The sequence below is a fragment of the Thamnophis sirtalis genome, unplaced genomic scaffold, assembly GCF_051295495.1.
Source record: "Thamnophis sirtalis isolate CommonGarterSnake01/CBP01778 unplaced genomic scaffold, rThaSir2_p1.2 scaffold_13, whole genome shotgun sequence".
NCBI classification, from domain to species: Eukaryota; Metazoa; Chordata; class Lepidosauria; order Squamata; family Natricidae; genus Thamnophis; species Thamnophis sirtalis.
This window is the reverse complement of record NW_028261393.1, coordinates 55686246-55699718: the sequence shown is the minus strand read 5'-3', so window position 1 is coordinate 55699718 and position 13473 is coordinate 55686246. Positions and strand designations below refer to the sequence as shown.

At 45.4% G+C, this 13473-nt stretch overlaps 1 protein-coding gene across 1 annotated transcript; it reads right to left on the bottom strand.

Annotated features, from left to right (window-relative positions):
* Positions 1–3144: 3144 nt before the first annotated feature.
* Positions 3145–13278, bottom strand: LOC148043205 (uncharacterized). The gene is made up of 8 exons (XM_087727114.1): positions 13069–13278; positions 12795–12959; positions 10485–10697; positions 9074–9286; positions 8441–8644; positions 6106–6309; positions 4273–4485; positions 3145–3240 (listed from the first exon to the last, which is right to left on the bottom strand). The coding sequence occupies exons 1-8, from the start codon at positions 13276–13278 to the stop codon at positions 3145–3147; spliced, it is 1518 nt and encodes a 505-aa protein (XP_087583240.1).
* Between the last annotated feature and the right edge of the window lie 195 nt (positions 13279–13473).

Here is a 13473-nt window from a genome sequence, read left to right as displayed (position 1 = left end):
GGGGCTCACTCCCATTACGTGGCGCTAGGGATTCGAACCGCCGAACTGCTGAACTCTCTGATCGACAAGCTCAGCGTCTTAGCCACTGAGCCACCGCTAACAGTTTACATGTTAGTGTTTAATAAACGTCGTGTTGTCTGATTATTTGCTTAGCAGATTGCATTTTTATTCTACACCCTTTTTTTCCCAACCACTGGTAGAATAAACCCCATGTTGGATAATATTCTGTAACTTCTGTTTAATCTTCAATGCAAGTCTGTCCATTTCTGCAGTGTCCAGTATCTTCCTAATTATCCCTCCGTCTCGGTAGTATTTCATTTTTCCAATATCGTGCTAACCTTCCTCTCTTGAGATGAGCCTCTTAGAAGCCGTAGTGAATTAAGTTTAAGTTTAATAACATTTATATTCCGCCCAATCCCGTAGGATTCCGGGCGGCTTACAGTACAGAATAAATCAAGAAAAAAAATAAAATCGAAGGAAAGAAAAGATAGATTTAAAAACAACACACCATACACTCCGTTCTAAATGGGGCTGGACTGTATTTTGGGGTCAACAGCCCCAGGCCTGCCAGAACAGCCAGGTTTTAATGGCTTTCCGGAAGGCCGAGAGAGTGGGAAGGGTCCGGATCTCAGCGGGTAGATCATTCCACAGGGCTGGCGTAGCTACAGAGAAAGACCTCCCCCGAGTAGTCGCCAACCGGCATTGCCCGGTCGACGGTACCCGAAGGAGGCCCAGCCTGTGAGATCTTAACGGGTCGTTGGGAGGTATATGGCAGGAGGCGGTCCCGCAGATATCCAGGGACCGAATTTTCACTGATTGGCATCCAATACAGGTTGGTGTAGCTTGTGCTTCAGTCTCCAGGAACCGTTTACAAGAAACTTCCGAAGAGGTTAAAAAAAACCAGAAGATTCTCCAGCTCCAATTTTATTCCGTTGCAAAAGAAACCTGGGCTGAGCAAATGTCCTTCCTCCCCCACTCCCTACCTCCTTCGTTGTAAACAAAGCCACGGGACGAAATAGCTGGGCTACGTGATTTCGTCACTTGAGTAAACCCGATCTCTTGGGCAACTCATGAGAAGGAATTTCACCCGGAGTTCCCACCTAGTGTCGACATAGGATAGGATTTCGCTGCCATGGTCAAAAAAAACAATTGTGACGATTTCAGAGGGCAGAGAGCCAGCTCTAGGTCAGATGGGCAGGCTGGACTCCACCAGCAGTTAAACTGGTTGAGCGTTGCACGAATCACGATGGCGTGCAAATAATTTATCGTGCGAACGGGCCTCCGTTTGCTGCCTTCTTGATCTGACCAATCCTGCTTAATTTAACTCAGGGGTGTCCAAAGTTTGCCATTTTAAGACTTGTGGGCTTCAACTCCCAGAATTCATGTAAAAAATGCAAAAATAAAATAAAATAGGAAGTTAACATTGTTCCATGTGCCTTCGGCGTTGAATCATGCCAGCCACATGACTATGGAGGTGTCTTCGCACAACGCTGGCTCTCCGGCTTTGAAATGGAGATGAGCACCGCCCCCTAGAGTCGGGAACGACTAGCACGTATGTGTGAGGGTAAACTATCTTAACATGTAAACAATAGAAAATTAATAAAACTTTTTTAAAAAGCAAGGCTAGATTCCTTTAGTTCTTGGATGAGAGAGTATCCCATTTGATTCCTTCTTTGCAAGTTGCCTGGATGAGGTCTCTGCCAGAATAATAGGGTTAAGAGGGACCTTGGAGGTCTTCTAGTCCAACCCCTTACTCACACAAGAAACCCTAGACCAGGAGTCCTCTAACCTTTTGAATAGGGGGCCCGATTCACAGTCCCTCACAATATTTTAAATGAACAATTTTAACCAACATAAATATACTACTAATTCAATGGGAAGCATGGGCCTGCTTATTTGGGATTACAGGGCTTTTAAGCCTGGAGGAGAATTCACAAACTGATTTGCTTTTTGCCACACTTGCGCAGGTGTAATATAAGAGCCGAGGTGGCGCAGTGGTTAGGGTGCAGCACTGCAGGCCACTTCAGCTGACTGTTATCTGCAGTTCAGCGGTTCTAATCTCACCGGCTCAAGGTTGACTCAGCCTTCCATCCTTCCGAGGTGGGTAAAATGAGGACCCGGATTGTTGTTGGGGGCGATATGCTGACTCTGTAAACCGCTTAGAGAGGGCTGAAAGCCCTATGAAGCTGTATATAAGTCTAACTGCTATTGCTATTGCTATCTACCAAAATTGTTCAGCAACCAATTTGGTGGATGTACTTTATATATGGGAAGAATCAAAGCAGTGGGCGAATTCTCCTTTGGGTGTTATACTGCGGTTGCATTTGAATTAGTGTTTGCCAACTTCAGCTGATTTTGAAAAGGCTAGGAGCCTGGAGAATTTTAATGACTTAAAAGACTTTTGATGACTTTTAAAGACACTTAATGGATCACATGGCTGTGAAAAAAAGTTTTTAATGATTTTTAAAGACTTTTAAAGCACTTCTTTACAAGTTGGCAGCTGCTTTTCATCCCACCGGCCCGGATAATTTGCATTGGCGGGCCATAGCCTGAAGATGCCTACCCTAGACCATTTCAGACAAAAGGCTGCCTCTTCTTAAAAGCCCCGGTGTTGGATCATCCCACAACTTCTGGGGGCAAGTTGTTCCACTGATTAATTGTCCTCACTGTCAGGAAATTCCTCCTTATTTCCAGGTTGAATCTCTCCTTGATCAGTTCCCATCCATTATCCCTTATTCGAGTGCTTTGGAAAATAGCTTGACCCCTCCTCTCTGGGGCAACCCCTCAAATATTGGAAGACTGCTCTCCTGTCTCCCCTGGTCCTTCTCTTCACTAGACCAGCCATGCCCAGTTCCTACAACCGTTCATCGTATGTTTTAGCCTCCAGTCCCCTCATCATCCTGGTTGCTCTTCTTTGCACTCACAATGTTAGTTTTTGCTTGCCCCATCAAATCTACAATACAGGGATGTTCCAGAAGAACAGCCAGCCCAATTAAATGCAAAAAAAAAATGCCTTTATTCTAAGTGGCTTAACTTATATATACAATACATAAAAGTTATACATAGAAAAATGCATAATTAGCTTAAGTCAGCTTCTTGTGGAATAGAATCACCTTCATTATCTTCCATTCTTTTATTTTTATTTTATGCCTCCTCTTTTGACAGGTTGGTTTTTGCAAGATGCGACATGAGGCCTTTGAGTTCCTCCCTCTCAATCTTGGCCGCTGTATCCAGATGTTCCTAGAATGAAGGAGTGGTGAAAGGGAGAGAGAAAAGAAAAGAAAGAAAAAATAAGGTGGTGTCATAACAGACGCTTGAGATGGTAAAACAATACAATCCAAACCCTACTCTATAATCTCTTAAATGGAATAACAATAGTACAAGATTGGCAAAGAAAAAGAATAGCCATGTGAATGTAGACCTGGAATTGTATGTAAGAGAATAAATGATAGTAAGAATGTATAGCACAATATAGGTAAACAATATTTGGTTATAAATAGCTAAGTATAAATAAATATAGAATTGTACATAAAAATGGATAACGAATAAGGAGAACATGAATGTAAAATAGAAAGATATAGAAAGGGGAAACACTAACTGCAAAGAAACCGATACGGAACTGCTGTATGATATATGATGGAACTTCTTGTTCCTATATTGTCTTAAGTCATGTGTTTGTTTTTGTTGATGTGTTTACGTGTGTAAAATAAAAACTTTTTTTTAAAAAAGAAGGAGTGGTGAAAGAGAAGCTTCTTAACGCTGTTTACCCGGTTCCACCACAAAACCGCGCTCGACTAAACCGCGTCCGACTAAACCGCGTAGCTGATGTCATCACAGCGCGACAACAGCGCGGAGACAGAAGCACGCTGTAAACCCTAAACCTAAAATTAAACCCTAAACCTAAACCTAACCCCCCTAAACCTAATCCTAAACCTAACCCTAAACCTAACCCTTAACCTAACCCTTAACCTAACCCTTAACCTAATCCTAACCCTTAACCTAACCCTAACCCTTAACCTAACCCTAAACCTAACCCTTAACCCTTAACCTAACCCTAAACCTATCCCTTACCTTAAGTTGAATCGGCTTGCTTTCAAAGCGCTATTTAAAGTGCCCTTCTTTCTCCGCGCTGGCTGTTGTCTCCCTGTTGATGACGTCAGCGACACGGTTTAGTCGAGCGCGGTTTTGACGGGTCACGGTTTACCCAGGGGGTCAGGACAGGCGCATGCTAAATTATATCCCCTCCCCAGACACAAGGATGGAGACAAATACCGTCATCTGTTTTTCTATTAAGCTTAAATTCTCTCCAAGTTTCTTGGCTTCCTCCAGCTTTGGATGTCCCGCAGTGTCCATTTCTTCTTCGAGAGCCTTCAGCTCCTTCCGCCATTGCTTCGATCGCTCCTTGCAAGACTTCATGGCCACCGCTGTTTCCTTGAAGTAGGTGTCGTGTTTGGCTGCCACGTCTCGCCTGGCATTGGCAAGATACTGGAAATAGATTGGATTCATCACTTTTCTTGGAGAGAGCCACATAAATATATTTTATCCACAAACGCTAAACAAGTTCGGCATCCTAAGAAGCCGGCTTCACATAAGCGTTCTTTATCCATGGTTTAGGTAAAGGTTCCCCTTGCACATCTGTGCTAGTCGTTCCCGAATCTAGGGGGAATGGTGCTCATCATTGTTTCAAAGCCGAAGAGCCAGCGCTGTCCGAAGACGTCTCCGTGGTCATGTGGCCGGCATGACTCAACGCCAAAGGCGCACGGAACGCTGTTCTCTTCCCACCAAAGGTGGTTCCTATTTTTCTACTTGCATTTTTAATGTGCTTTTGAACTGCTAAGTTGGCAGAAGCTTGGGGCAAAAAGAGCCGAGGTGGCGCAGTGGTTAAATGCAGCACTGCAGGCTACTTCAGCTGACTGCAGTTCTGCTGTTCAAATCTCACCGGCTCAAGGTTGACTCAGCCTTCCATCCTTCCCAGGTGGGTAAAATGAGGACCCGGATTGTTGTTGGGGGTGATATGCTGACTCTCTAAACTGCTTAGAGGGGGCTGAAAGCCCTATGAAGCGGTATATAAGTCTAACTGCTATTGCTATTGCTAAGTAACAGGAGCTCAGTTCGTTACGCGGCGCTAGGGATTCGAACCGCTGAACTGCCTATCTTTCTGATTGACAAGCTCAGCGCCTTAGCCACTGAGCCACCCGCATCCATGGTTTAAATAGACTATAATGGAATGGACTGACCCCGCCCATTACAGGTAAGTCCTCGACTTATGGCAACAATGGAGCCTAAAACTTTCACGGTTAAGTGAGATTTGAGTTTTGCAACATGGTTGTTATTAATTTTTAGTTGTTCTAAGTTAAGTGATTCTGGTTTCCCACCCACTTTGCTTGTCAGAAGGTTGCAAAAGAGGAGTCACATGACACCCAGACACAGCGACCGTCATAAATATGAGCCAGTTTGCCAAGCGTCTACATTTTGATGGTTACGATTATGGGGATGCTGCAAAATTTGTAACTCTGAAAAACGGTCATCGGTCACCATTTTCAGTGCCGTCGTAATTTGGAACGGTCATTAAATAAACTGTTGTAAATCCAGGATTACCTGTGTACCAGATCCAAACCAAGCACCATAGGATGCTGTTCAGTCCCCCCTCCTTCGCTCGTTAACACAGGCAGACAAACGTAAAAGGGAAGAACTTTATCAGTTCTCGGCTCAAGACTGCTGCGAGCCCAAAAATAAACATAAATCAAGTCTCTGACCAGAAGATAACAGAATACAAAACAAAACTCTTACAAAGCAATTCACTTCTCCAAGTGTCTCCTTGAATCAGGGTAACAGAAAGCAAATCACTTCTCCAAGTGTCTCTCACAAACAAACCATGACCGATGAATGATGAACGAATGAATGAACGTTGACTCCTGCAACCAGGGCGTGGCACCATCCGTCCTTTTATCACCAAAAGACGCCACTAACGAGCCCCAGCTGCATTGTTAATCTTGCATCCCGAAAACACTCACAGGAGACTTCTGCTGAGTCACAACAGATGCCAGGGGATGAACGAACCACCACCTGTGTTTTCTGAAAATGTTACTGGCAAAGACCGTTTACCTTCAATTTTGGCTTCAGGTGTTCTAAAATGTGACGGAGATTTTTGATGTCATTTCTAAGCCCCCTTTCAAAGTCTGGGATGGAGAATGAAGCGGAGCATTTTTCCACATATTTCTTCACATCTTTGTTATTTTCCAGTTGCCGGGCCTTGGATTCTATTTCCAGGAGTTGGTCTTCCAGGCTGCAGAGATCTTGGGCAATATTCTGTGTGGGAATACAACTTTTCGGGTTACTTCAGGTATGTTCGCGACGTTACGACAAACATCAGTGATCAGCTTGGAAATCATCTGTCAACCCTTGGTGTTACTGGAGCTCATCGTTCACACCAGTGGTGAAACTCAATTTTTTTTTATTACCGGTTCTGTGGGTGTGGCTTGGTGGGCGTGGCAGGGGAAGGATACTGCAAAATCCCCATTCCCTCTCCACTCCAGGGGAAGGATACTGCAAAATCTCCATTCCCTCCCCACTCCAGGGGAAGGATACTGTAAAATCTCCATTCCGTCCCCACTCCAGGGGAAGGATACTGTAAAATCTCCATTCCGTCCCCACTACAGGAGAAGATACTGCAAAATCCCCATTCCCTCTCCACTCCAGGGGAAGGATACTGTAAAATCTCCATTCCCTCCCCACTCCAGGGGAAGGATACTGCAAAGTCTCCATTGCCTCCCCACTCCAGGGGAAGGATACTGCAAAATCCCCACTCCCTCTCCACTCCAGGGGAAGGATACTGCAAAATCCCCATTCCCTCTCCACTCCAGGGGAAGAATACTGCAAAATCTCCATTCCCTCCCCACTCTGGGGCCAGCCAGAGGTGGTATTTGCCAGTTCTCCGAACTGCTCAAAATTTCCGCTATCGGTTCTCCAGAATCTGTCAGAACCTGTTGGATTTCACCCCTGGTTCACACCCATTTCAAGGAAGCTACACACCCCCTTGGGGTGTGAAATGACAGATAGAAAGATCAGGAAAAGAACATCGGAATTGCAGAGGGTGATGAATAACAGAGTTGAAAGGGACCTCGGAGGTCTTCTAGCCCAACCCTCTGCCGAAGCAGGAGACCCTACACCCATTTCAGACAAACGGTCGTCCAGTGTCTTCTTCAAAACCTCCACCCACAACTTCGGGAGAGTCCCTCATTGAGGTGCCTCTCTTTCTGCTAACCTATCGCTTGTTGTAAATGCTAACAGTTGTGTAGGTTCACGCAACACACCTGGGCCAAAATCAAAAGCAGGCCACATCTAACCCAAACCTGGATTTTATCTTTTCAGATTTAAAAAAAAAACTTTTGGATTATGAAGAACCTCATCAACTGATTAGTCACAGATCCTCCAATTCAGAGGTAGGATTCAGCCGGTTCGGATCTGTTCTGGGGAACCGGTAGCGGAAATTTTGAGTAGTTCAGAGAACCGGCAAATACCACCTCTGGTTGGCCGGGCCCTCCCACCCCCCCGTCGTTCCCTGCCCTACATTCCCTTGGGGTTTTTTTTTTAGCTCAGCTGATTGCCACGCCTCAGCTGAGCTAAAAAACCAGCTCATCTCACCAGCATTGACACCGAGGGTGGTCCTTGAGTGGTGCGCGCACAAAGCACACTCTTAAGAGAACCGGTAGGAAAAGATTTGGAATCCCACCACTGCTCCGATTCCTTCCCGACATAGGGACCTCCAACCTGAGAGCCGAGGTGGCGCAGTGGTTAGGGTGCAGTACTGCAGGCCACTTCAGCTGACTGTTATCTGCAGTTCAGCGGTTCAAATCTCACCGGCTCAAGGTTGACTCAGCCTTCCATCCTTCCGAGGTGGGTGAAATGAGGACCCAGACTGTGGGGGGCGATATGCTGACTCTGTAAACCGCTTAGAGAGGGCTGAAAGCCCTATGAAGCGGTATATAAGTCTAACTGCGATAGATAGATAGATAGATAGATAGATAGATAGATAGATAGATAGATAGATAGATTGATAGATGATAGATAGAGAGATAGAGAGATAGAGAGATAGAGAGATAGAGATATAGATATAGGAGCCGAGGTGGCGCAGTGGTTAGAGTGCAGTACTGCAGGCCACTTCAGCTGACTGTTATCTGCAGTTCGGCGGTTCTAATCTCACCGACTCAAGGTTGACTCATCCTTCCATCCTTCCGAGGTGGGTAAAATGAGGACCCGGATTGTTGTTGGGGGCAATATGCTGACTCTGTAAACCGCTTAGAGAGGGCTGAAAGCCCTATGAAGCAGCGGTATATAAGTCTAACTGCTATTGCTAACCTTCTCCCCTCCCATTCAGGACAAAAAAATGAAAAGAGGAGGAGCGAGCTATCGGCGCTCCTCTTGTTTTTTTTGGCGTCACCTCCAGGAAGATATCCAACTTCTGTCTCAGCGCTGGGATGTCCAGCTGCTTGAATTCGGTCCCGTAACGTTCGGATTTCTTCAGGCTCTGAATCTCTATCAGCAGCTTGAGTTGCTTCAAGTTCTCGTCCAGCAGGTCAGTGGTGAATTTGGAGATGGTGACATAGTATTCTTTACACTCCCGGTACCATTCGGCGAAGTAGTACTTGTGGGAAGAAGTGAAACACACACACAATCCATTGAACGCTTGCAACCGTTCTCGCATCACACAAAGCTACACTTTGTCCTTTCAGGACAGGAGTGATTGACCCAAGAGACATTTTCACAGATTGGGTGAAGCTGCTAAGATTGGTAGGATATGAAGCTTATATTAAGGATTGAATTTCAAAACTTCACCCTCCTCCTCCCCACCCCCCAAAAAATCAGGACACAAGGCCATCAGCTAGCATCCTGGGAACTGAAGGCCAATAGATCTGGTGAAGAACCAACAAGGAAAGGAAGAAAGTGACAAGGCCACCATGGGGAAAAAAAGACTCTTCCTGCTACCATCACTAATGGACAGAATTAAGGCATGGACCATCAACAGAAGGTCCTCTTTTCCTCCAACGATGGCCAGAGCTTTAATGGACCATACCTCAATATCAATCAGCACGGAGTATAGTTCTTCGGTCGCCTGTTCAAAGTAGCTTTGGAGTTTGAGAACGTTGGCCGTCTTAGCGGGAGGGAAACCAGAGAGTCCTTCTGCGGCCACGGATTTCATGGTCTCCAAATCCCCCTTCAAGTTGAGAGCCAGGAGGGCAATGTTGTCCCTTTTCTTCTCCATTGTGGGCAGTTTACTTAACACCATCTGAAACAAAGGAGTGAGGGGAGGTATAAAAGCCCACTAATGCAGGGGTCTCCAACCTTGGCAACTTTAAGACTTGGGGACTTCAACTCCCAGAATTCCCCAGCCAGTGTAGTTTGGGAACTTTAAGACTTGTGGACTTCAACTCCCAGAATTCCCCAGCCAGCATAGCTCAGGAACTTTAAGACCTGTGGACTTCAACTCCCAGAATTCCCCAGCCAGCATAGCTTGGGAACTTTAAGACTTGTGGACTTCAACTCCCAGAATTCCCCAGCCAGCATAGCTCAGGAACTTTAAGACTTGTGGACTTCAACTCCCAGAATTCCCCAGCCAGCATAGCTTGGGAACTTTAAGACTTGTGGACTTCAACTCCCAGAATTCCCCAGCCAGCATAGCTTGGGAACTTTAAGACTTGGGGACTTCAACTCCCAGAATTCCCCAGCCAGCTATGCTGGGGAAATCCACAAGTCTTAAAGCTGCTAAGGTTAGAGACCCCTGCACTAGGAGAACCATTTGTCTCTCCAAGTGGCCAACTAAATCCAAAATCTTTAGACCTTTTTCAACCCTTCAGCTAGGGGCCCAGCCCTAGTGGGGTCACCCAGAGTCAAAAGTCTGATTTCAGAGGATTTACTGCTAGCTGCCTTTTTCTGTTCTTTGGCATTTCATTAAGTCCCCTAGAGTGGCCCAAGATTAGAAAAAGCAGCTGAAAGAAGAGCGAAATAAATATTTTAAATATTCGAGTTTCAGAAATGCCATTTCAAGGAGGGGGAAAATATCCCATTCAATATGATATGGGAATTTTGCTTTAATATTCTATTATCCAGACCAGTGGGACAACTTTTAAGACTTCTGGATTTCAATTCCTGGGAAATGAAATCCACAAGTTTCAGTTCTGGGAATTGAAATCCGCAAGTTTCAACTCTGGGAATTGAAATCTGCAAGTTTCAACTCTGGGAATTGAAATCCGCAAGTTTCAATTCTGGGAATTGAAATCCGCAAGTTTCAACTCTGGGAATTGAAATCCACAAGTTTCAACTCTGGGAATTGAAATCCGCAAGTTTCAACTCTGGGAATTGAAATCCGCAAGCTTCAACTCTAGGAATTGAAATCCACAAGTTTGGAAAGCCCCGATCTAGAATTAGAGGGGGGGGGAAATAACATTTCTCCAAAATTCTTCTGCATGCCCATCATTTCCTCCTACTTTCTCAGTTAAGGTAATCAACAACTGGCGAAGATGGTCATTCTCCATCCTCAGGCTGAAGATGGTTTGCCAGAAGTCCATCACCGTTCTTCTGTGGTAGGAGTTGTCCAGCGTTACTTCTTCTAGGCTTGTCTTTAGTCTCTTGTTTTCAGTGACCAGCCGCTCCTCCTCCTCAGTTATTTGGTGGGCTTGTTCTGCTGTCGCTGCCTTCACCTACCAAGACAAGATTCCAGAAAGCGGCAAACAGGTGTAGCCTTTACAGTACCTCCTACGTAGGGTGGGTATGCTTAGTAAAAGCGGTGAAAATGTTAGACAGGGTGCTACCGCTACCGAACCGGTGGCGAAGAAAATAGGATACCATCTCTGGGGTCAACCTATTCTCCAAACTACCTGAAGGCAGAATCTAACGTTCCCGTGGTTCGCCCATGAGGCCAATGTTGAGAAAAGACACGGACACGATCTTTCTCGGGATGGAGCGACCCAGATTGGGGGTCTGAGAGCCCCTTTTATTGAGATAGGACAAAGGCAGGAGGAGCAATCAGCATGTGAGTAAAGACAGCCTGTAAAAGTACAATTTCTAATCTACTGCTCAGTCTATGTATGGTCAAATCCTGGGCGTCAATGGTAGGGCACATCTCAGAATGTTATGTTATTCACTATCAGGATGTTATGGCGTTCTAGGAGTTTTGTTTTCTCCTGTGTGATTCAGCATGACTCTGCAAGCCCTAGTATGAACTAGGCCATGGAGGACATACACCTACACAAGGAACTATATTAAAACAGCAGAACAAGAAGCAATGGGTGGAAACTAATCAAGGAGAGAAGCAACCTAGAAGTGGGGAGGAATTTCCTGACAGTCAGAACAATTAATCAGTGGAACAGAAGTTGCCTCCAGAAGTTGTGAAAACCCCAACACTGGAAGTCTTTAAGAAGATTGTTGGATAGCCATTTGTCTGAAACGGTATAGGGTTTCCTGCCTAGGCAGGGGGTTGGACTAGAAGACCTCCAAGATCCCTTCCAACTCTATTATTCTATTCTATTCTGAATTCTATTCTATTCTATTTGTCTGAAGTGGTGTAGGGTTTCCTGCCTAGGCAGGGGGTTGGACTAGAAGACCTCCAAGATCCCTTCCAACTCTATTATTCTATTCTATTCTGAATTCTATTCTATTCTATTTGTCTGAAGTGGTGTAGGGTTTCCTGCCTAGGCAGGGGGTTGGACTAGAAGACCTCCAAGATCCCTTCCAACTCTATTATTCTATTCTATTCTGAATTCTATTCTATTCTATTTGTCTGAAGTGGTGTAGGGTTTCCTGCCTAGGCAGGGGGCTGGACTAGAAGACCTCCAAGATCCCTTCCAACTCTATTATTCTATTCTATTCTGAATTCTATTCTATTCTATTTGTCTGAAGTGGTGTAGGGTTTCCTGCCTAGGCAGGGGGTTGGACTAGAAGACCTCCAAGGTCCCTTCCAACTCTATTATTCTATTCTATTCTGAATTCTATTCTATTTGTCTGAAGTGGTGTAGGGTTTCCTGCCTAGGCAGAGGGTTGGACTAGAAGACCTCCAAGGTCCCTTCCAACTCTCTTATTCTATTCTATTCTGAATTTTATTCTATTCTATTTGTCTGAAGTGGTGTAGGGTTTCCTGCCTAGGCAGGGGGCTGGACTAGAAGACCTCCAAGGTCCCTTCCAACTCTATTATTCTATTCTATTCTGAATTCTATTTGTCTGAAGTGGTGTAGGGTTTCCTGCCTAGGCAGGGGGCTGGACTCGAAGACCTCCAAGGTCCCTTCCAACTCTCTTATTTTGTTATCCCATTTTGCTACATTGTCGTATATACTTATCGGTCACCGTCTACATGTCTCACTTAGGATACACCCCCCCCCCCCGAAAGTCTTGAGATGTTTGCTGCTTGACATGGGAGGAAGGCCACAGGTGGACGCTGAATGCCCCCCCCCCACCAGAGGAAAGAAAAGAGGAGCGAAAGAGGAGTGGAGTTTGCAGGAGACAATTAATTCACTTAATTGGTTTGTGACTCTCCAAAGAGACTCCTGGCCAAGTTTTGCAGATATCAGCCTGGCAGCTCTCCAAGCCTGATAAGGTCTGTGTCTGTAAATCCTTCCTGGAAAGACTTTGCTGGATGTGAATGAGCAAAATCCACAGTCAATTAATAAAAGGTTTTTTTTGTCAGGACAAGGAGTTTCCTTCAGGATCTTGGGAAGCCTCGGTCAGAACCCTACCCATCTTCAAGGTGTACAGTTCTGCAAACCCACCATTTCTACTCTGAAGTCTACCTACAGTGTTCTTACCTTTTCACCCAGGTCAGCCGTGAGAGAGGCCGTCATTTTCTGATCCTGACTCTTTGGGGATGAAGGTTTCTTAGCCGAGAGAGCCTCCTTGGCTTCCTGTAAGATTTCGCAGCAACCTTTCGATGACTCCGCAGTGGCTCTCACATGATCCTGCAGTTCCAGGTTCTTCAACCAGTCAAACAGAGAAAGATCAAGTCATTCCCACTCTTTCCTCCCATCCAAATGTTAAGACGGGGGCTATTAAAAATAAAAATAAACGTATTCCGTTACTCACCGCCGCAACCGTTTTCTCGATGGTCTTGTAAAGGCCATTGATGGTGCCGTTCAGAATGTCCCTCTCAGCCTGGAGGTCCTCCACCAAGATTGCCAGGGAATCTTTTTCCTTGGAAACCACCTTCAGATCTTCTTGGCTGGTTTGGAGTTTCCCGAGCAAGTCTGTTTTCTCTTGCTCCAAAGCCTCGATTTTCTTTTTCAGTTCCTCCATGTTGTGTCGATCCCTCCTGGATTCTTCTGTCAAGTCAAGAAATTGAGGGAACTCCGGGAACTTCTCCCAATGGCCCAACCGGGGGTTTTATTTTAGGAAGAAACAGGTCAAATCCATGGGGGATTTGACGTGGATCCACGTGAAATCCATTTCACATCCAAATATACTTATGGGATAAATATTCCTGCATTGTTT